Source organism: Habropoda laboriosa, unplaced genomic scaffold (genome assembly GCF_001263275.1).
Source record: "Habropoda laboriosa isolate 0110345459 unplaced genomic scaffold, ASM126327v1 scaffold14, whole genome shotgun sequence".
Taxonomy (NCBI): domain Eukaryota; kingdom Metazoa; phylum Arthropoda; class Insecta; order Hymenoptera; family Apidae; genus Habropoda; species Habropoda laboriosa.
The window spans coordinates 440236-465009 of record NW_017100137.1 but is presented as its reverse complement, the minus strand read 5'-3'; the positions used below and the strand labels follow the sequence as shown (position 1 = coordinate 465009).

Genomic DNA, 24774 nt, shown 5'->3' with positions numbered 1-24774 from the left:
TATTTTCTGCCTATAAAAAGCAATGACAAGTTAAATATTTTTAAATTCTGCGTACACTTTTATGACATAACAATTAAGTGTAATTTAAATTCGTTCACTATTTTTATGTTTGTAAAGACTATCTATATATTTGAAGTTACGTATAACATGGTAACGTGACATAATTCTTGTTATAGAAAACGTGGGATATTATTTAACATAAAGTACATATAGTTATCAATCATGGTTTTCCTATTACGAAGTTGCATTTTAAGCGGAAAAAAATTATTCACACAAGAAGTTGTAACATTCAAACATCTTGTTACACATCCTACATACAACAATATTTTAAAGGTTAGAAATTTTTCTTCGAATTTATAAAAGAATGTGATTACATGTATCATAAATTTAAAAAGATTGTTTTAACTAGTTTTTCACAGTATGTATGTATTTGTAGTATGTTTCTTCTTTGTCTCTTGTTTTGTAGTATCTATGTTAAGTTTAAAGATATATACATTTTTCTTAGAGAAAGTAATAAAGAATTATGTTTTTTGTTACTGCAGAAATATGTACCACTTTTGCAAGTAAAACATTTCTCCACCGAAAAAAATGAAAAAACTGAAAGAGAAGTAATATACCATGGAATTTTACGGCCACGAATTCGTAATGTTAAAATAGTGTCTGTTTTTTCTTCAGTTCTATCAGTCATAGTACAACCTTTAATTTTTTTAAAAGCTATTGACACTGATAACGTATTAAGCATAGGAATATCATTTGCAATTGTGAATTTATTTATTATATCTTCTCCAATATTGATATATATGTTCACAAAGAGGTATGTGATTAAGTTGGAGTATTGCCCCCAAAAACAAAATTATGTTGCTCATTTATATGGTTTTTTCTTGAATAAAAAAGAGGTATTTATATCTCTTTAAAATTATTCTATATTTATTTATTTATACTATTCACATAGTATAATTACATATATATATTTCAGATAACATTTACTCCAGCTGATGTAAAGGTAAATGATAATAAAAATGGAGCTTTCACAACCTGTCATGTGAAAAACATTCCAGTATTTTTCGACGAAAATCAGTTTTTAGATGCCAAGCACTTTTACATTATCATGGGATATAAAAAGCCATCAGATTTTATACTGAAGAAAATTAATGTAACTCCAATCAATCAATTGCCAATTATCAACACGAGTCACCAGTTAGAAAGTAGAATTAAGAAAAATAACTAATTTAACATTTGTGTAGTTTCATTTATTACGCGGCCGTTTAATCTAAAGTTTTTATACATTATTTAAAAGTACTATGTAAGTTGCTAGGTACAAAATATATGTACAATACATTATTACACAGAGATTATATACTGAAAAATACAGTACCAAATTACTAAAGCATGAAGTAAATTAATTTTTTTAATTTCTTCTTTTAGTTATTGAAATTGTAAGGAGTATTACAAATCTCTAGTCGCCATTTATAATTTTCTTTGTTCATGCCTTCAATTGTATAATCCGCGAATAAAATGCGTTACAAATAAAAATAATTTTATATCCAGTAATTAAATTTTGAAAAGCTAATAAAAGTATAAATACAACGTGGTAACGTAATTAGAGTGTCAAATGTTTTTTAAATATAGTCTCAAAGTATAACAATAGTTTTAAGAGTAATACATTGTAATTTGGTAATCGTGCAAGAATGGCGAATACGTTATTAAAAAGATCACAGATTGTAATCATACTCTTTGAGTTCATTTCAAAGGTATGAGCAAAACAGTTATGCCGTATCAATTGTGCAATCACTGTACACTAAGCTGGGAGTAAATCAAAATCGTCCGAAACATGTACCATTGGGACATGAATATCTTCTATCTGTGGTGTTGCTTTAAATTCACATAATCCAACTTCCTTCAGTTTCCATTCCCAATCCATTCTTTGTACAGCATGCAATGATTCAGCCTCATTGTGATGCCTGAGTAACATTGCTTCCTAAAATAATATTTTTGTTTAATACTTTATGTATCACGTTATTGTAAACTGATACGTGTAAAGAGATTTGTTAATTGGTTTTCACATAATGTAACTTAATTTAACCCGAATAATCAAAGACAATACACGGACGTACAAATATCTGTATAAAAATTTAGATATAAACATAGAACCACTACAATTTTTACCTTAATTTTTTCCCACTTGTCATCTACATCTTGTAACCAACTCAAAAATAATCTGCCATTATATCTGCTCCTTGCGTTTCTATCTTTCTCTTCTTGTTCTGGAGTAATGACATTATAAACCTCTTCATCCTTTAATATTGTACAAACAGAAAAAGGGAGGGATTGATTGGCAAGAGCTCTAGCAGCCCTACCATGTACTCTAAGTATTTCTTGTTCCACCGAAAGAACTAGTTTTTCTTTTTCAACAACGTGCTGCATCCTAAGACGGTATCTCTCTTTCTCTTGTTCAATATACAAGTCCTTCATAGCGCCTTGTAATCCGACCGGAGGATTAACATTCGGTTCTTTATTCGCATTTCCAGCTAATACATATGTACAACGATTCATTAAATAATCCTTGAAACCCTGAGGCGGTTTTGGTTGAACCGGAAAAAGGCCTTTTCTTCTTCGTTCAATCTAAAAGAGTGAAAATAACAATCTACCTGCAATATCTCTCGTAAACAACTTCTCGTATGCATTAATAATATTAAATATATAAACCTGTTTTCTAATGTTTAAAAACAGCTGATAACAATTAGTGATCGGTTGATCGTGCGGATGAACTTCTGGACCTGTATTCGTCGCTTCGGATGCTTCATTGGAGGCAGCTGTAGCAGCTTGTTGTGCTTCTTTATTGGGTTTCATTTTTCTCTTTCTGGGATGAAGTTCAACAGGCGGTGCTGGAGTGCCCGCGTTCGTCGTTGTCGATGAGGTAGTTGTAGAAATGTTCTCTGAATTTTCCGTCCCGTTATCTTTCTGACATTTTCCACTAATTTCGTTGTTCTTTTCTGATTTCTCTGCCATGACGTTTGTCTTTGAAACGGTGTTATTATTCGAGACTTCTGTCGAGGTACTCTTGCTCAATTCAGAACCAGTTGTTTCAGGCGTTGGTGAGTGATGCCGTTGTTGTGGAGACGAATTATTGGAACGATCCGTTGAAGCAGCAACTGGTAAAGGAGATGAATTCGAATAATTCCCATTACCCGCAGTGGCAGAATTTTCCTTCAGGGTGGCTGAACCGTTGCTGCCATTACCAGATCTATGTGAACTTCTGAGCACTCTCTGATGATGTGTCGATCTTTCTTCACCATGTAGAGCACCGCTGAAATCCTTTTTATCTTCATTTTTAGTGCTATTTCCACTCTCCGTAGGACTCGTTGTACCACTGTTGGACTGATTCTGATCTTTATCCGTGGAATCATTACTATTAGAGCTAGCGACTACATAGGGCAACTGATGACTCCTGTTTGATGTGCTTTTTCCGTTTCTATTACCTTGCTCTTGCTCGGATGTGGTACTTTGTGGAATAACTATTTTTAAGGGTGGTACTTTAGGAGCTGAATTAGAATCCGAACCCTTCGATCGATCGTCTTCGCCGTCGGATTCAGGAGGCGCTGGTGTGTTTGTTTTACTGTTAGTGGTAGAACCAGGAGGATTCGAAGGTTTGGGACTGCTCGCCATTGAAGTACTTGGACTTTTTCTATCTGCATTGATCGAAGTTGTATTTTGATTACTTTTACCAGAAGTTGTTCCAGATCCCTGTTTACCCGATTTTGTACACTGCAGAAAAAAGAACACAGAACCATTAATCTCCTTAATTGATTTGATGTAACTACAAGGTATCGTCAAGTTGGTGGTAAAATCTAAAAGAAGGATAATCCTACGTGAAATAATAAGTCGACAAATGTGAAGTGTTATTTTTTTGTATGAAATTTCATCCTCGAATAAATCAATGGCAAATATTTATTAAGTTTACAAAAGTGTTAACACATAAGGTATGGTTACATTGGTAAAAACTCGAGAATTATTTCCACCAATTTTTATGTTATCCAAAAACAATTCGTTATCTAACTTGATGTAAGTTACGCTTTTGATCTATTCTTTAATGTAAAATCATCCTCTTTCAAGTTATTCCACCAGTACGATCACAACATTCCTACATTAAACTACAATAAACAAACCTTTTCTCCTGTGTTGGCAGCATTTCTACCAGTACTCTGTCTTCCCGTGGTGGTGCCTTTCAAATTTTCTTTCACAGGCTCCGAGTCTTTCCGTTTCTTCCGGCGATTCTCTTCGTCCTGTTCCTCTGTATTGTCGCTTTCAAACGCGCGTTTAGACGAAGGCGACGCTGAAACCGCAGGGGCATCGTCGGTAGTACTTGATGTGGTGGTTGTTTCACCGGAAGATGTTGTTGCACTACCAGCGGTGGACACGTTGTTACCACCACCCTGACCACCCTGACCGCCGGCAGACTTACTGCCATCTTTGTCTTTCTCGGGATTAGGATTCGGCGATGAGCTCGCACCTCTGACCGGTGTCGGCTCCTTTGAACTTTTGAACTCGTACACATCGCCACTGTCACCAGTAGACGATGTGTTCCCAGAGGCACTAGAGCCCGAGGCGGCATTCACGGTCCCTGACGAGACGTTTGACGACGTCTTCGACGAAGTTTCCATTTGACCTTGGTTCTGCAAACATTGTTCGTTTACTTAAAAAATGATACAATTTGACACATACGTATGACGTAACGAACACGTTACGAATCGTGTATACACACTACTGATAAAAAATTTGGAAGCACTTTTCGAGACTTTTACGTTCTTTGTTATAACATAAATTACACGGTAACAGTATTAAATAAGGGGTAATTTAGTTATATAAATTATTCATTAAATCAACTATTTTACGATAAAAGTTACGTTTCCATTGATATGTATGCATGTGTATAACCGTATTGCAAATTTCTAACATTCTTCGGAAGAATTTTTTTAAATAATCAGATGTTAATGTACGCTAAGCTTTTTATAAATATTTTTTAAATTGCATTTTATTCTCCCACATAGTTTAAAATCAACTATATATTTATTGTCCTTCAAGAATTTATTACCAATAGCACCTCCTAAGCATAGGAGGTAATAAAGTTAAGTAACACATCATTGCCTTAACTACATATCATGTAAAATGAACCATAAATGACCATTTTTCTTATTCTTTTTGGCGGCCTATCATTTAAGAACCCATAAATGCTTCCAAAGTGTTTGTCAGTGCTATATACTCGTATCACAAATAATACAAGTATTTTCTTGTTTATTCTTACATTATCATGTATCGTTTGTAGAGTGCTTTACACATAACACTTATCGTCATGCTTTACAATAGTGACCTCGCCACCGTCTACTAATTGACGCGCACCATTAGAACACTTACTATTCTTACAAACACATACCTAACCGATGATAAAGCGAATTCATATTAATTTTCAGCGAGACCGTAAGAACTATAGTCATCGTAGTTAATAGTTAACAATACAATCATTAAAAAGTTGGTAAATTTTTTTTTTTTTTTTTTTTTTTTACAAACAACTCTATTCCATTAAGCACTTTTCTGCAGTGTATATTACCGTGATTTCTCGAATCGCTCTGTCGCTTGTAATCTAATAGTTGTCCCTCGATACTCTCGATTCTCGAAAGCATCTCTCGTTAGTGAATCAGAACGATTCGAGCGTTCAAAATCGCGCGCTCACTCAAGGTGGATTTCCATCGAGCAACCTATCACATACCGATGATGTATATAGCGTGTTTCTGAATTGTGAATAGAAATTTAACCAGGTAAAAGAAAACATTAAAAAAAAAAAAAACTAAACCCATTTTAATAAATAGAAATTAATAACTTAATTTTTGAAGTTATTCGATTCTTTAGTTTAATTGCCCTATATGTGTCTGTACATACCATAAAATAACTAATAATAAAAGAAACTTGAAGCAAATGTTCAAATTATTGGCCGTGACATAACTTAACTACTAAATACACGGAGCCATTTTAAATAACAGAAAGGTTAAGGAATTTACAATCCTTTGAGAAAATAATTAAAAATAATGAAATATTTTTTTATAGCTATAATTACTACACTGATATTTTTATCTTATAAAGTGTTTAAAATAAATTATGTTTCATGAATAAATATTTTATGCATATCGTACAACTTATACTGAAAATTCAAACAAATCCAAAATTTTATGCGACTAAATTAATTACTTCATTATCTCCTAGTATTACCAAATGGATACGAGTGAGAATAAACCTTAAACGTTTTCCAAGTGCCAAAATGTTTTTATGAATTACTTATTTGTCATTTAATATACAGGAATAAACAAACAAATACTTTTCTACAGCTGCTGAATAATTTGAAAATGAAAGGGTTACATCTCTGCTTATAGTTCAGAAACAGCCCATACACATGTGACGGTACCTCCTACACTCTACCACCAGAGGGATTAACTGGCGAAACATAAACCTTTCTCACAAGTCCCCCCACCCCTCTATCATTTTCCTCCTTCCTCAAACCTTCCACAACATAAGATTCATGCACATATGTATGTGTATACCTGTGCGTTCATGCCGCCCTGACGGGAGTTAGTAGCGCCCCCTCCTTTCTTTTCATCCCTCGCTACTCGCACCTGGTTGAGTCGAAGCGTCACCCTCGGCGAGCTTCCAGACTGCCCGGTTCCCGATCTATCGACTGTGGAGAACAAAACGCCGGTTAATTGCGGGAACAACCACGAGAATGCCAGGGGAACGAGTTTCCACGAAACCAGTACTACTCCTCTGGCACCGAGGGAGAGAAACACGGAGGACGGTCGAAGGAATCGAGAAGAGAGAAGGTAGCCAGTGGGAGGAGGAGGTGGAAGGTAGAGGGGGAGGGGGACAGGAGTATTCGAAGAGGGAAGGACAAGGATAGTGTGTAAGAGTTTCAAGGGGAATTGAGCCGCTGCTTGCGATCATCGGAGGATACGGCCGTTAATCACGGGGGCCCCCGGGAGAAACGAGTTCCCCGAGAAGAGTGGGAGATAGAGGGGGGCTTCCCGATCCGCGATCGATTCATTAGTGGCCTTTTACCAGACGATCGCGTTACAGGAAGAAGTGCTATTAAACTCTTTATTCGCGTCGTTGCAGTGCGCCGCGCGACCAGCGCGGTAAGTGGAGCTTACCGGCCGTTGGAATCGAGTCTCGATCCCTCAAGCGCGAGTGTCTTACTTTTGGGTTTAACCATGCATACCACTGTTACAAGGGAACTGCGTTCCTCTGTATACTGTACATCGAATAAACCTCTATTTTGCAACGTCGAATTCAGATTATCTTCCTTTTAACTTTTATAGATCTGTTTCATCTATTTTTCATTACAGTATACCGGATACTTATGCTTTATATTTTAGTTATGTAAAATAACATATTTTGATTTGTTAGTTCTTATAATATTTATGTCTACGTTAAATTCTGATAATTTATTTTGCATTTCACAATGTATATCATAAATTTACTAGCTGTAGATCAATTTTAACCGATCAGATTCCTATCACCATTCCGTTAAAGAGGTTAAGACGAATATATTCGACGCCACGATTAACAGGAAAACGTAAACGGAATACTAAACGAAATACTACGGTGTACGTGACAAGCGTGCGTTCATTAGAGGCACGAAAGGATCCACCGGGGCGAGATACAATTACGGCACGCCGCGTATTCGTGTCAGAGTATATTTTAACGGGCAAGATTGGCCCGCGAAATTCACTCGAACCGAGCAAGAAAACTTATCTCAATGGCGAGGCAATAATATCGGGGCTTGTCCCGGCGATTTCACGGAACGCTTGTTTCGAGAAATTCTAGGATACCGGTGGAACGTTGAAAGCGAGGCTGACGCAACCTCTGCACGATCAATATGTAATTGAATCTACGAGTTAACGCGACGTCCCAATATAATTTCGGTATTCGGATCAATACACCGGCCAAAATATTATATACACATATTGTGCCAACATCGTTTCCACAAAGATCCTTTGCGGTAAATAACGCTGCACTTTTATTAAGATTTCTTTTGGTTGGTCATTGATCGTGACTCCCCCCACTTACGACCGCCATTACCCCTCCCCCCACTCGCTCTGTTGGAAGAGGGAATTGTGCCAATGAAACTTGGCGCTCGTGAATAGTGTATCCCAAAATACATCAACTCCGCTAGTCAATGAATTCGTGGCTGTTCGCCACTTTTACGACATTAACGATTCACGGAAATAATGGCCCTCCGTGTGCGGAGTCAATGCTTTCTAATTAGTTTAGGATATTTCGTTTAGCTTGATTGCATCGCTTTAGAATCGTGTTTTGATATCCTTATTGAATATTCCAATAAATTAACAATGGGCATATACATATATAATCCGTGTAATTGTTTATGTAGAATAAAAATGTAAATGTGAGGTTAAGAAAACAATTTGCTTTTAAAACATTTTACATATAAAAAATAAACTAGTACACGATATTTATTTTCAACCAACCAATAATAAAGGATAGTAAAATTAATATATTGATCGTATACTAATTCTTAAATGAATGGTTAAAAATAAACCCGAGAACATTCTATCTTAGACGAGAAAACAATACAATACATTCTGTCATTGCAATTAGAGAACAGTTGTTCTCGAAACGCAACACAGGCCTAATGACGTTTCAAATTAATCGATGTTCTTCCCTCTCTAATCGTTTGAACAAAAGGTACGTTTGTCGCTAGTGTCGCAGTACGCAAAAGTGCACGTAGTGCAATTGTACCGTCTGGAAAGAGAGTATGTACATATTTGTGGAACATTCTTACCGCGAAATGATGATATCAAATATCATGGTGTATTCACATACGTGCTTCTCTGAATACAACGTATATTATTTCGTGATGTGTAATATCCCGCGCCCTCCCACTTCCTGCACAATATCTGCCTTGAATTACCGATGCGTTAAAAAAATTATCGAGTACCAGCACGATTTATCGGACGCGTCATGCTAATCGAGATAATTGCGTTTCACAATTCACCAAATATTACGCAAATATTAACCCGCGAGCGGCAATTATACGAAAATTCTCTGCGAAATACCTTAAACGAATAATCGACCGCTGACTAATTCAACGTTAACATTTAACTAGATCAAATATTGAAGATCGATAAGATAGTTGAAAACGTACAATTTCAAAGGATACGGATGAACCATTTTATTTCGTTCGAAGATATTTCGCGGGAATATCGTCGTTTCTCCTTCTTCGTTTCGTTCCTGACCTTGCAAAACATGGACCGAGAGAGCGAGTTTTTAGCCGGCCAGTAAAGATACCGTAGACTTTTTGACCGATAGCGAGGCGCGCTTTATCGAATACTGTTTGCGCGAGAAGTTCATTAACTTGCTGCGATAAAGGTACTTATACGACCAATGACATAAACTGACACATGACAATTGCTTATTAGCATCATGTTACACGAATCATTCTTTTGAAATTAAATGTTAAGCGTGAAAATGTGTCGCGTAAATTTACTTTTCTTTATCTTTCAAATAAAAAAAAATTTACCTAAAATTTGCATAAAAATTCGATTAGTAGTTTTTAATCGTTGAAAAAATACGAATTCACGGCTGAAGTCAATTTCTCCACCAACGTTCCGTAATGACCTATCGGTAAGTGAAGTACCGATTCGAACATAGTTATCGATCAGCACAGTGACGAAATATGTTACAACGAGAATCAAGGTCAGCTACGTTCGTAAAGTGTCGCTGTTTCCTCCTACGGCCCTCGTCCGTTGGTTTATATTGTGAGAGATTAGCATATCGCTCGAGCTGTGAAGTTTAAAAGATTTCAGCTACATTGAAAGCGAGCATGGAGCACAGTATATCGTGCTTCCAACATACTCTGCGAAACGCACCAAAGTAGGCAACCGGTTCCGATCTTTGCTATATACATGCGCGTTTAATTGCCGCGGTTAAATATTTCCGAGTGTTCGATTCAACTTCGTTAACGCGGCCAATAAAACTTTATGGACTTAAACGGTGATATCGGCATGATTTTTGCGTTAACACATTGCGACGCGGTCGATAACCAAACCGGAATATTAATCATGAGAATAAATCATTCAGACACCTGTGCTTTATTTGCATCGAATATTCTCTACGGTGAATTTCTGTAGAAAAACAGAGACGTAAATAATCCAAGTAAGCTCGTTAGAAAATAGTACGCGTTTGCAGCGACTGCAACACAGACCCCTTTCGGAGGTGCGATCACCCTAGTGGTGTCGATGGACGCAGCCCGCGAGCGCAAACGTGTCCGATGTACTTGCCAGTCAGTGTGCTCCCTCTCTCTCACTCCGCAGTTCTCCCTCTTTCTCACCCCCACCTCTCACTCGCTCTTTTCTCTCTCACCTCAGTAGAAGTCTGCTTTTGTCCCTCTCTCGTCTTCGACAGCGAACACCAACGAAGAGATGTGTTCCAAGGTTCGGCACTCCCGTTCGCGGATACGACGCTTCTTCCTCTACAGCTAGGTTAATACCGAAGTGTGGCGAATGAGAAACGACAGTGATGCCAGGAAGAATGAGAAAAAAACACGTTCGAGTTAAGAAAGTTGAAACACGCGCCGAGCCACGTGGTCGCTGCTACCAGTACTTGCTAGTAACGGTACTTTTGGGTTATCCGATAACGGCCGGAGGGTTTCGAGCGTAAACGAGCGTAGTCACGAGCGCATACCTGACGAGCGCGACAGACCACCGACTGCACCGGATCGTGACGATCTAAAGGTTCCCGATAGATTACCGCGAAAGGCCGAGAAGGACAATACGCGACGACCGAGCGCGACGATAGCCGAGCAGAGGTTCAGTAGCCGCGGCAGCGGCGTGTGTACACTACTGCCGCTCGCACGGCTTCCCATACAACGTGCCAGAGCGAAGACACTGAAAGCTAAGAGAGAGAGGAACCGGCCTCTCGCGACTGTGTCGCCGCGTCTCCGTCTCGACCAACTTCTACTACCAGGCGCGGCACTGCACCGTGCGCACGATACCGACGCGTCACTGCTCGGGAATGTCACGTCTAATTAAGTGCTGTTTCTGCATCGGTCGCTATTATTACCGATCGGTGGTGATTGCACGCTCACGCGTATCCGCACCGCGCTACGCGGCCGATGCGTTGTGTGCGCGCCCAGCTTGTACGTACACTCGTTATGGCCCCGTTAAATATTTATAATGAACCTATGTTTCCCGTGGTAGGAAAGACTTTCTTTAGTAACTGCAACGAAGTTTTTGGGAATGGATTTCACAATGCAACGAGAGCTTAATTTGTTAGGTTGATTTCAAATGATGCGGTAAATATGATTCTGTTCAGTGAAGAATGGATATAAAACTCTTTATTTTCGTATTTCTATCTTTAGTTCTTACTGTGCAATTGATTAAACCAGCTTGGATATAAATACACGAATATTCGTGTTTCGTATGTATATACAATATAGATATACTTTTTAGTATTCTCTTTCTCATCATGTATGAATTGATATTTTTCATAAACTAATAACATTGTTCTATGAAATAATTCTAAAGGAATTTGTATGCATAAATGACAATCAATTTTTCATATTGAATTTTTTTTATAAAAAATTGTAATAAAAAGAATTGTTGACCAGGAAAAATTTTCAATCGTTATGTTTTATCACTTTTTAAATATATGTAATTCAAAAAGTATTAATTTCTATTAATAATTCTAATAATAATAATACTACATGATATCGATATCATATGACGTATTTTACATTGTATATAAAAACAGAGCTAAATACAGAATTATGATAATGCAGAATTTTGAATTATATTTTAACACGCCTGTCACATTCATAATACAGGAACTTGTTGAGTAACTGCTAGGTCGGTAAACACGATCTTCGTTATGCCGGTGGACCGACGTAGGAAAACCGTATCACCGGTTATCAATAAATAGTTAACATTAGCAAACAAAAAAAACACCGAATTTTACTTGATGGTAAATGCATTCTTTAAGATTATCATTTTGTTTTATAGTGCAGTAACGAATTTTTAATTATTACTGATAATTTTATTTTTATCCTTTCTCGTCGATGCAGTTTTTAATTACGAAAAATTGCAATTTGTTCATATTACTGGGAAAGAAATTAAATATGCAGAAATATGAAGAATACACATATATAAATTCTATTTATGTAAAAAATTTTACAAACTATCAAAAATAATTAACGAGAAGAATAATGAAAATATTACTCAAGATATACATTAATGAACAATTACGTACATACGGCTGTTGTTTTTGCATCAGTTAAATTATATTTATTGAAAATAAAAAAACGACTAAAAATATTTCTCGATGTTATCCATGAATAAATTGATACAAAATCGCGAAATCCGGGTAAACACTTTGATTTATTGAATATTTTAATATTTAGAACAAAAGTATCGGTGCATGACAGACTGCATGTGAACTTACCTTTATTTTGCGGTGGTGTCCTCCGCATCTCACAGGGGGCTCCACTGTCCTCAGCAACGTGCGGTGCAGCGGCTGGCGCACTTCCGGTCGTACGTTGCTGCTGCTGTTGGAATTGAGAATGGTGATGTTGGTAAAGCTGTTGTTTCTGTTGTTGTTGTTGCTGCTCCTGTTCTTGTTGTTCGTTTGACGGCGCTGATGCGCTCGTTTCAGCCGGAGAGCATGGGCTATCAGGGGTAACTGTTGTACTTTCATCAGGTGAACTCGCACCTGTAATATCTGTAGTCACAAATAAAACAGAAATAAAGGCTTATGGGCGTGCTCTCCCGAGAATTTTTCGAAATGTATTAAACGTCTGGGTATCGATAAAAATATGACTGAGAATACGGAAATTATGGAACTGTGGCTCAAGGTAAATGTTCAGTACAACACACAGCGTTTTCTAATATTTCGGTTTTACTTGTTCAATTTTCTAAAAGAACTGACATCTCGCTTGTATTAGCTGAATATTTTCATTCCACTTAATGTCTACAGTAGTTTACAAACACACTATGAAGAACACTCAGAGTACGGAAGCTTGGCACATGGAATTTTCAATCTCGACAAAACAGTTACACACACCAAACACACGTTTTAGCCTGAGACATCTGACTAGTATCTTCACGATTTAATGTGTATATGTACATCTAAAAGAGATTGCAGTTGTTCCTTCTCTCACCCGTTTCGTTAATACAGCCTTATGTGGGGTACATGCGTGATTAAGCGACAATTAATTGGTAAGAGACAGCTTCTTTCGCGAGCAGAGGGATTTCGCAAGGTCCGACAAGAGTTTTGACGCTTCAAAACGTGACGGACGTGTTATCATCATTCCCGGTGTCTTCTAAACCTCGACGTTACAGGGCGGCACTGAGTCTTTCGTTTCAACTCATTCCCACAAGCGCTTTTGACTGTATTGATATTCGATCACGTTTTTTTTCTGCAATAAACAGGTTCCTTCTCGGTTTCCTTTTTTCCTTGCGGGACCAATTGTCACGCCGATCTTGACGATTCAAAGGCAGTCAGGGCGACATCTGTCGGTCCGCCGAGGGAAAGTCCGTACGCGTACGTGCTCGACGTGCACGCGAACACGGCCCCTCGCGAACTAGAGGCCATGTTGCGTCGCTATGTCGACGATTGGCTCCGCCTTACCCCGCGTCTCCCCACCAACGGCGAGCCACGAACGCTCTTTTTCGCCAATGGGACGCAAGCTGATCCCGCCAACGACATTGTCGGTCGTGCGCTCTACAAGACGGTCCGTAAAACCTACGCTCGCTGTGTGTATGTTTGTATGTAGCAGTCTACACAGTGCTAGAAAGCGCACAGCTGTGTGCCGACACTGATGCTCTGTATGCAAAGGTGTGCACATCTTATAGCTATATCGTGTGTCTACACATGTGTCAGTGACAGCATTTCCTCACGTGCCGCTCTTGCGCTCAGCTCAGCACACCAGTCGCATTATCGCTTACTTTCCGAGCGTGTCCGCGCGCCCCTGCACTAAATAGAGCCGTAGAAGGGTACAGGCATTCACTCATGTAGCAAAGAGAAGCGCAAAAACTTTGTAGTTTTTCGTAGAATCGAAAAACTTATTTTCATCAATGAGGAGTTGAGAGGTTAGGGAACGAACAGATATTGCGGAATTTCCTCTCTTTCTTTTTTGCATAATCCGTAAAACGAATGAGACTATGGAGTTCGGAAGCTACCCCGCCAGTGCAATCAAATTTGCATCTTTATAATTTTTGTTGAACGAATATTTTGTTATTTGCAGTGTAAAATATTTCCTATTTTGGGTAAAGGAAGATTTGGAAGCGAGTTAAGTATTCTTGCATTGAAATACTATTTTTCGTACTCTCAATAAAGTGCAATATTTCTTATTTAAAATCAAGTAGTATAAATGGTTCTTTTTTCCTACACCAACGTTACGTATATACTTAGAATAACTGTTAAAATACGAAATTTTCTTCTTTACAATTCTTTCGACATGAAGGCCACTATTTTGCAAATGTAGCTTGCAATTTATTTATTGCAACGTTACAAGCATCGCGTAACGTCTCTTTGATCGATGATTGGTTCTGTAAATTGGCCAGACTGTAGCCAGTGTAATAAATCAAGATGGCCGTGCGCGTCTCCCAAAAACGGAAGGGTCGCCGGCGAAAAACAAGCCGTTCAGGAGACGGTGGATGAAATCAGCGATATTTACAGTGGTCACGTTCGAAAGGATACGAACAGTGCGTGGCGAGGTTAAATGAGATGTAGGGAAGAAGGAAGCAGGAAACGGGGAACAAAGAAAGTGTAGAACGGCTGGAAAAGTGAAAACGTGATTCGGTAGAACGACGGGCTAACTGCCATGGGGAGAGAAGACTGGCGTGCACGGTCGACGTGTGGCTTACTGGTGAACGCGAAAGGGACGAGACATGTTCTCAGGGTATTTACACACATGAAAAGCAACGTTTGCTTTAAAGGAGATAGACTAGCATGATTGTCGCGGTCACCTTGTTTTTTCCCCTTGATTACCGATCTCAAGTGTCACGAGTCACTCGTCTCATGGACGAACATGGCAAAGATGGAAGAAAAGTTAGTTTCTTAACAATAGCATTTTCGCAATGTCGACCTCTCCTCCCTCTCTTCCACTCTTTCTCTCATCATGTAGCAAGCATCAAGATACCGTGGTTCTCGTAAACGTTACAATTGAGCGTTCTTGTGAAATATGGAATTTATCAACATTTTAGGGAACATATTTTTTTTCTCGAGAATGTCTAAATATTGCAGCGAGCAGATGGTCTGTAGACTCTTTTATCAGATTCATATTCTTGTCTGATACCTTTTTTTCTGTTTTGTTTGCAATACTGTGACGTAAAGTTTTAATATCGAACCGTACAAAATATGTTTTTTTTACTTTACGTAACATACATACTTTGCACATTTCTTTTAAACATGAAAAAAACTAACTTCTTTTATGACAGTTTGTTACGTAGAGTACTCTGTTTTTTAAAAGTATTAGGTAAAGAGTAATTAAGCCAGTCAAAAACATGCGTCACATATATGCTACCCACTGATCAATTCTAATCAACATAGATATTTCAATTTTTATACTTATAGTATATACAAAACAATATTTCTTTAACGCGATTAATCGACACAACATTTTATTAGGCTTTTAAAATAGTTTAGACATAGCACAAAATAAGGGACAAATGAAATGTCTCCAGTTTTACAACTTAGCCATTTTCATGATTTCAGCAGTACACGTGCAATCTCTATCAAACTCCTTATTTTCGTCAAAACGTTAAATCTACCGACCAAATCCCTCTATTTGAGGAATAATAACAGACAGAATCGTTTCCAAGAATCTGCGTATGCTCCTTCTCTCTCTTTTTCTATCTAGCCACAGGAAAAAGACACGACACACTCGAGCAGTCGATGCTCGCGCAGCACATACACACCCGAAGAAGGGCCGAATCGAGCATCCTGTGGGCTGTCATGTAAACTCGTGTTGCACGGTCCTTGTCGAGAAGTTGCGACATTCGTCGGTTTTCTTCCCGATCGATATCTCTGCCGTTAGAAAAAAGGTGGTCATTTACGGCCAAAGATGGAACACACACATCGTGTTTCCAAGATCTGCGTATCTATTTTCGTACCCTCTTTACGTACACGTGTTTCACGCGTGGAACAAAATTTCTCGTATTACGGTCGACTTTCAACGAAGCAGCTACATCCCTACCACTCGAAAAGTACAGAAAATCGCGAATAGGCGAACAGCTGATGGCACACGGGCAACAGGAGAAATCCTTGAGCAATTAATATCGAACGGTAAACGTCGTTCAAGGTTCGCATTTGAAATTTTCAGCTGATACGTTTTAACGATAAAGGTGAACTTGATAATTTCGCCGTGTTCTCAATGATCGCCGGCTGGAAAATGTAGAAGCATTCCAATTTAACGGATTCGAGCATTCTGTAGAAATTTAACGTCAACTTGAAGTAGACTTATTAAAGAATATATCAGTTTGTAATAGTGTTATGGAAAAAATTTTAACTAAGAAACTACGTTACTCAAGTAGTCAACTGAAACCCGAATTTTTAACGCGAGTGCATTCCTCGAGTTTTCAGCGGTTTCTAGAGAGGAAAATTTCAAGATTGATTCAAAAGGATGACGTGGAAAGTTTTACAGAATATTTGCTCAAATTATGAAAGGTGTTGGTATTAAGAGAATTCGTTGATTTTTATTTATAAATTGCAAGTAAATAGTCTTAAAATGTAATCTTAATCTAAACTGAAGGGATAAAGAATATCGTAGCTTCGCTATACTATAACCCTGTTAAAATATGCAATTTCACCACATTTAGCATTAATTGATCTTGGCATTAAATCGTGCAGGCTGTCTCACGCGAAACATTTCCTTCTAAATTGCTTTCTTCAGAATTATCACAGTTTAAATTGAACCGGTTGAGGCATACGAGGTATTCAAATTATTTTCTTAAGAACCACTACCAGTCAGGAGACAAAATTCTTTCTTTACTACAGGTACTTTCCGAGGTCCTTTTTGGGATATATGGAGTGCCTTTGCCTGACTCCTTCAACAAAGGAGGGCCACTCCCTCCTATATTTCAAATAAAATGAAACACAGATTTTTCCAATTTCCAAATAATTTTTAAAAAAGTATGCAACATTTACATGCGTGAAAAACAAGAATCTTAAAGTCTTACAAAAAGGACCTCAATCAACTTTGAAGTATAAAAAAAAAAAAAAAGAAGAATCTTTTCGTCATTCTAACTAATGCTTCGGTAAAAAGTTCGCACGGTCACTTTAAGTGCTTAATCCTTTCAGCGTGCTTGTTAATTCCGAAAAAAGAAAACTGAAACGCGAAACGAGACTAACGCACGCTTCAATTCAACGAAACAGCTTCAATTTTCTACAACGACTCGTGAAACATGTTACTTTCAATATACACCAAAAATACAAACGGAAGATTCTATTGGTAAGTTGATTGCATCAGACGGAAAGAAACGAACAACACAATTCGAAGAACCTCGAGGAGACGAGAAGTTCAACGTATTTCATAGGTTTACGGTTTCCCATAGAACACTGGAAGGTCAAACTTGCAGGAAAACGATCACATATAGGAAGCAGACGGCGGTTTTTTTCTTTTGTTTTTTTCCGTGCACGTGCACGGTTCTTGGTAAAAACACTGGCTTAGTCTGGATATTTCTTAAGAAAATTTTAATGTTTTAAGTGAATTTTTGTCGACAACCTTCTGCTACCTCTCAGACAATTTTGTTATTTCATTCTTAAGAACTTCTAATATTTTTTCAACAAAAAATTACTCAGTAAATTCTGCAGGTTTTTACATTTATATAGAATAACATCAAAAATAACATAAATGGCCATTGTGGAAAGAAGAGAGAAAAGAAAAATATGGTAATAAATTTTCTAACGAAATAACACAATTCAGTTTTTCCATTTTTTTTTTTTTTCACAAATGATCCAAGTAAAATTATCTATACGATGAATATCCTCACATGTCACAATACTAATGCCACAGTAACAGAAAAAATGAAAAGACTTTTGGATCACGCCAAACCGACATCGTGATAAACAAGCCTCTCATTCTTTGAGTGGTCTATCCGCTTTAAGGACACGGGCGGCGCCCTATACCGCCTCCTCCTCGTCGTCTGATCACGATGAAAACTGCATTCGCTTTAATTACATTACACTGGAGATTCAAGTTCGAAACTTCGGGCCAATTACGTCCAACGATATATAACTCGAAGAAATAACGCGAATTCTCTGACCATTCGCGCCTAAATACACGGAACAAAGAGTAAATCCCATATCTTTCTACGTATTTTTTCCCAACATTTCCTACACTATCCGTTATTTCATATCTTTTCACCTTCATAATCTGTTTAACTTCTTTTTCCAACATATTCATTGTTAAAGCGTATTCATATTTTTCTTTCTTATTTTTGACACTGTTAAGGTTAGGTTTAAAAACTCCTTGACTATACCTCACCTCGTCGTTATGCGTATTCTTTTATAATATTCCCCTATTCATAGTTTGCAGCGTTATAATAAATATAACAGAAAGAAATGTAAAAATATGTATCATATCAAAGTTTCATAAAATCAAAAAATTTGGGTAAAAAATAAATTCTCGTTGATTTATATATACCTGTATACGTATGTTATATAAGTATATACGTATATAGCGGATACCATGTTTTTACGTTGTGTCATTTCGAGATGTATATCGTTGATACTCGTACAGATACGTTCTTTAGATTACGATATTTTTTCGACCAATTGCAGCAATAGTATTATTACTGTGAATGTTATATGTATCTAACTTATAGGAAAGCAAACACTAAAAGAAGTGACGAAAGAGGAAGAAGAGATAAAGTAATTAAAGGAAGAATAAAGGAGAAAGAAGAGAAGCATTGTAGTGTTGCATAAAAGGCGAGGTGGCTGTTACAAGGCCGCTATTAAACCTAACCTCTTATATATTATTATGTATCATTCATACACTATATACTGTATATTATTATATGTTATTTACATTATACATTATTTATGTATTTTTATGTAACTTAACCTCTTATACATGCACATACATATAACTGTTATGACCATGACAAGCAGTCAATTTAGAGTCTGCCTAGTCTGATTTGAGAAGGATAGCGAAAATTTTAGTTTCAGGAAAAATTGATGGAAATGAAACAAAACATTGGTCATGTTTATTGATGTTGAGAACAATGTAGAATATGTATGGAGTTACACAGGAGGTTATATACGAGTTTCATTCGAGATACATGAATAGCTGTCGATAACGGGCAGAATGTTTTAAGCGTGTATACGTGCGTCCAACGCCCATAGGCATTAAAGACCACTTCCTCAAGAATGCCCGGCACGGCAGTACATCGAATCTTCGGCTTTAAAAGCCGAGTTCGAAATTCTCCGTGGAAACATTGGATTTGTCGTCTCGCAGGTAAGCCAGGGCCGAACTTCTGTTACGAACGACCGCCATCACGAAACATTCAGGGAAAGTGAATCGTTTTCGTAAATCTTGGCAATTTTACGAGATAAATTAATTCTGATTTAACTGGACAATTACGTGTCAACCGTAGAGGTTAGGTTAGGTAAAGAAATGTGTTTTGTAGAATGTGTGTGCGAGCCTTTTTTTTTTTGGTTATGTGTATCTTTAGTACGTGTGTAAAGTATAGATTTACTGGGTTGGAAGGAATATTTTGGAAATTGAACTTGGTTCGATTTAAATATGAAAATGATGACCTGGATTTGGTGAGGTTGGAATATATACTAACTTTCTTTTTATACATTGGAATATTAAACGAGAGAATTGAAGAAGTTAATTTTTTATTAGTAGCACTGGAATCGATGTTCGGCAATGTCGTAAAATACAAATTTGTTCTCATACCTCCACGTATAAACTATTTTCGACATTTTCAAAGAAACTGAAGTAATTTAATGTGCACAGTTTTCAATGCTGGAATTTTTCTGTTTATCTAAAGATTTCTATCTCATCGTAAGTATAAATGATTGAAGAAGGAAATGTAGAATATGAAACAAGAAAAACATTCATTTAAAGTGAGACGTCTACTAGATTGTATCTCTTGAATTATGATACACTTAAGAAAAAATGTATTCTACCCATAATATCCATTAAAATTTCTCTTCCTTCTACAATGAAATAGAAACACTTTTATCATTTTTATTCCCAGTAATAAATAGTGAAATAATTAAATATCAAAAAATTAAGTAAAACATTTTTTTCTTATATCGACGGGCAATAAAAAAATCTTATCTACAATGTTAAAGCAATATTTGTTAAAATTTATAAATTTATTTTAAAGACTGTAAATCGTCAAAAGTTCAAAAGACATATCGTACACTGCGGCCCTGTCTCAAATATTGCGTCCAATATTACAGGGAACATCGTACGTTTTAAGATAAAACTGAAAATTATATACAACACTACTACGAAATATTTCAAGTTAAAATTAAAAAAGTTATATACACGTCGTGGCCCTGCCACAAATATTATTTCGGATCATAACCAGTGAATGTATTACACCTTAAACTTGGTCATTTTTAAAATACATTAAGTCACACTGAGATTCAATTTTCAATAATATCTTGTTTTAAAAAGTACCATCTAAAATGTCACGTTAAATGTTTTAAATAAGTATTTCAAATATATCTTGAAGTGTAAAAAACAAAGTTTCCTATATTTTAATTTTTATTATTAACACGTTCCGTGCTGCGAAAGAATTACAAATTTTAACAAAACGTTAACGTTACATTAAAATATTTAATTACACGAAAATACGAATACGGCTAAATTCTTGGCTCTTTAATCTTTTTTTGCATATGTTTTTCGTGAGCACTGAGTCGAAGAATGTCCTTTTCCGTTTAATGAAAATTCCATTTTCAAAAATTGTCGTGTACCATTAGCAGAACGCGTGAATTTAAAAAACCGTATTGCCTAGCAAGAATTGAACTTTAGTTTGTTATTTAATAGCTTTAAATACTACTACAAGCACGAAACTCACAAACATTTGCAACCTTTACAAATGTTGCTTCAGATTCCAGAAAAGATATCTTTCTCTAAAATACCTGCTTCTAAAAACTGCAAAAAAATTCTTGAAAAATAGTCCAAATTTTGTCATAAATTAAAAAAAAAGAAAAAAACAATTATCTACATAACTATATTCGTTAGAAGTTTTTTCTTTCGACGAGTAGTATAGTATTATGTATCGTTAAAGTTCGGTCACCTTTTCCCACCATCGACACATACGTACATATACATATATATATATAATACCCGATAAAATTATACCAACTTTGCCATAACAATTTTTCTACAGTCGATCAAAATAACATCCTATTACTTACGAAACATTACATCATTTTTTAAACACGTTCAAAGAAAAACTGATTTTTCAATCAACGAAAAAAGCTCAAGAAAAAAAAATCGATTTCGAAACAATTACCACCTTACATTTCACTTAACCTAAAATTCCTATAATTTCGTCCGATACTATACATCGCGAACAGTACACTCTACGAGCAAATATTATGCCACAATTTCCTCTCCGATATAGTCCAAAGTACCTAAACACATGAAAACTTCTAGATGGCAATAGTTCGAGGTGAAAAATTATATGGAACAGTGCGGCCCTGCCTCGAGTATTGATCTGTACGAGAGTTGTCTGCCGCCCCTCCCGAGACTAACGCTGGATGTTTCATCCCTCCGCAGCCCCTGAACAACAAGGATATCGTGCACCTGTGACTAGGGTGTTGGTGAATACCCTTATTAGATATCTTACGCCGAGGAGACACTGTCCTTCGTACGATGCACATACGAGATTCACTATACATATAGGACCCGTTCGTTTCGCCGGCTTGCAGACGACGAGTCCGCGGATAGTGTGCTACGGTACCATTTAAATTCGACCTTCGCGTCGTGGAATAATTTCAATTTTGCTGGAGATTCGGACCCCACTTATGCAACCACACAAGGTACGCTAAAAGGGAAAGTGACCAATCGCCAGACAGACGGTCGCTGTCTCGCGCGCTATTTGAAGAGCGGAACGCTATCTATGCGGATCTCTTTATTCTTTTTTTACCTAAACTTTTTCTCTTTACTCTTTTCTTCTTTTCCTTTACTTTTTCTTTTTTTGAAGATATTCTAATTTTCAGGGGAATTATATTTTTCGATTCGCGACGGTCATTAGGCGAGCAAAATGAATATGCAGTTCTACTTAGTCGTAAGAGATAGAACTATGTTTTAAAGTGATTTTTAATTATGATATGAGGGTAGAATTAGAGGTGGCAAAATTTATCTTGCAGAAGTTTCGTAAAGTAATTCTATAAAGTTGTTATAAATTTAATCAATTATTGTGAATTATATTTCAAATGTATATTTTCCTTAAAATTGTTCAGTACAAATGGTTAAGAAAGATTTTTTAATTATTTTTAAATATTTTTTGGAGAAGCTAATTCGTTTCTACAAGCTTATTTTACTTCACACCTTTAAATATTCAAAGTCAAAAACATGACGGAACCTCCGTCATGGTTTTTATTAACATAGTGACTTCGATTTCGCAATTTGACGAGTCAAAGCGTTGTCAATGCACAAAAAATACTAGCACCTTCTACAGTGTAAATTGTTAAAAGATGTAAATAATAAACTATCACTGTACATTTTATCACTATACCTATTAAATTGTTTGAAAATAACCTAAATTAGCAATACCCATAATTGCTTTATTATAAGCACAATAAGATTTAAAGAGAATATTTGAAAATTATTCAAACATAGAAATATTATAAATTAATCATAATTGTAAATTCCTCGAGAGATTAATTTATCAGTAAAAAAATGAAAAATACTCCACTATTAACATTCTTTTCCTACAATGGAATGTATAATCCTCAACTTCCGGGAACAAATTCCGGAAAAAAATTTCCATTAAAATTCTGCACTTTGAAGCATCATTTTCTTCGCATAATTGAAATTGGTGTCAGATTTTCAGCTTTGCTGAAAGTGTGTAGTACTGGACTCTCGATTTCGTCGACAAAACGAGATTGCGTATTAACGTGTTTCATCTTAGTCGCTGCACTGACACAAACAAAAGACGATGTTCGAAGAAGCGAACTCGTCCAGGAGACAGCAATCAGTGTTGTGTGAGACACGAAAGAATAAACGTCGCGAAATTTCGAACTTCGACTTTCTATATTTTAGAACCTTTGAAACCCTTCTCTCTTACATTTACATTAGGAAATAAAGCTTTTGAAAACTGATTATTAATAAACCGAATATTTATGTCAAAACCTTTACATTTTCGAAACATCTATTCCTTGATAATATTAAACGATATTATAAGAAAACTTCATCGTACTTTCCTTATTATCTTTTTTGTTAAAATGCATTAGGTTCAATCTCCACGAATACCAGAAAAATCTCCGTTAAATATCTTCCTTCATAATTAGAGAAGAAACTTTCATTAAAATTTTTCCTCGAATTAATTTGAAATATTAGACAACTTTTATCAATTCCATCTCTAATAATCCAGTAAAAAATATCATTTATAAATCTACGAATGAAACAACGAATTTTCATTAAAAAATCTCTACAGTTATTATTTTTCCAGATATATTTTTTCCCCTCTCGATGTAATGCAGCATAATGTTGTGAGAAATAAGACTTTTCTTTTTTTCTCCATTTCATCTGTTTCTTCGACCTTAAAGGGTAATGGGACGAAACGCGTCAGAGAAAGAGTAGCTGAGCTACGGAGGTGGATTGTATATGAATGAACCCGGACCCGCTGACTTCCTGCGTTTAGGAAGGTCGTGCACCGTCGCTTTCGTTTATCGACGATGACGACGGTGACCGATCTCGGTCCGATGTTTCTCATTTAAAAGAAAACTCTTCGTCACACTGTAATTATGTGCATACGTACGTCTTAAAAAACACGTATCAGAGAAACGATGAGTCGTAATTCATTGGCAAACGAAGGAGTGGTGAAAACACCAAGAAATATTCTTATACCACGATTTATAAGACCAGGCGTCGAAATTGACGCTAGTGGAAATGGATTCGTCGAAAGAAAGTCTGAATGTTGACTTTAGTATCTGAGTATGAGAAGAAGAACGAAAATATGCGAAATAATAAATTATATTGAATGAAATTGTATAAAATTGTAAAAATAATTCATTTGCATATGAAATGTTTTTAAACGATTGGAAAACATTTCTTTTTGGTTATGTTGAATTGTGTGAAAAATTAGACACGAAGAAATTCGATTCGATTATATCGAGAAATTAAAAAGTTTGGTTAGGTTACTTTGAGTAACACAGAAAATTTAATACGATTGCTTCAAATAACGGAGAAAATTCGATTCGACTAGCTACATCTATTGCATTCCATTTAAACTGTTCGAAATATTTAATCAAATTGAATTTTTTGATTTATTTGTTTTTTTCGAGTTACTTGAATTTTGTGGTTATTCAAATACTCAAATCATCAAGTATCACTTTTTCAAATTTTTTCAAGTATTCGGACATCTTTAAAATTCGGCCTTCGAGGATAGTAACAGCGAATATGGAACTGTCGGAAAACTAATTACGACTAACGTAGTTATTCCGAACACTGAATAACACGCTTCAAGTATTAAATTCTTAGAACGAGATAAGCCTGACTCATATTGCTCTTATTACATCCGT

General features: G+C 36.3%; 2 protein-coding genes across 3 annotated transcripts in view; one reads left to right on the top strand and one right to left on the bottom strand.

Annotated features, from left to right (window-relative positions):
* LOC108579592 (transmembrane protein 70 homolog, mitochondrial) overlaps nt 1–1258 on the top strand; it is a 1544-nt gene extending 286 nt beyond the window's left edge. The window contains exons 2-4 of one of the 2 annotated variants that reach the window (XM_017943177.1): nt 177–333; nt 543–896; nt 977–1258. In XM_017943177.1, coding sequence (XP_017798666.1) covers nt 223–333; nt 543–896; nt 977–1228 — 717 coding nt within the window. In that variant the 5' untranslated portion in view covers nt 177–222 and the 3' untranslated portion in view covers nt 1229–1258. Of the gene's footprint in view, nt 1–146; nt 334–542; nt 897–976 lie in introns of those variants that run through there. The other variant, XM_017943169.1, reaches the window with a different exon arrangement.
* Nucleotides 1259–1662: 404 nt separating this feature from the next.
* LOC108579582 (ankyrin repeat domain-containing protein 12) overlaps nt 1663–24774 on the bottom strand; it is a 25022-nt gene continuing 1910 nt past the window's right edge. Inside the window, exons 3-9 of the mRNA XM_017943158.1 lie at nt 13751–13779; nt 12502–12782; nt 6591–6724; nt 4167–4673; nt 2707–3765; nt 2167–2622; nt 1663–1978 (exon numbers count right to left, since the gene is read on the bottom strand). Of these exons, the coding sequence (XP_017798647.1) occupies nt 1799–1978; nt 2167–2622; nt 2707–3765; nt 4167–4673; nt 6591–6724; nt 12502–12782; nt 13751–13779 (2646 nt within the window). The 3' untranslated portion in view covers nt 1663–1798. The remainder of the gene's footprint in view (nt 1979–2166; nt 2623–2706; nt 3766–4166; nt 4674–6590; nt 6725–12501; nt 12783–13750; nt 13780–24774) is intronic.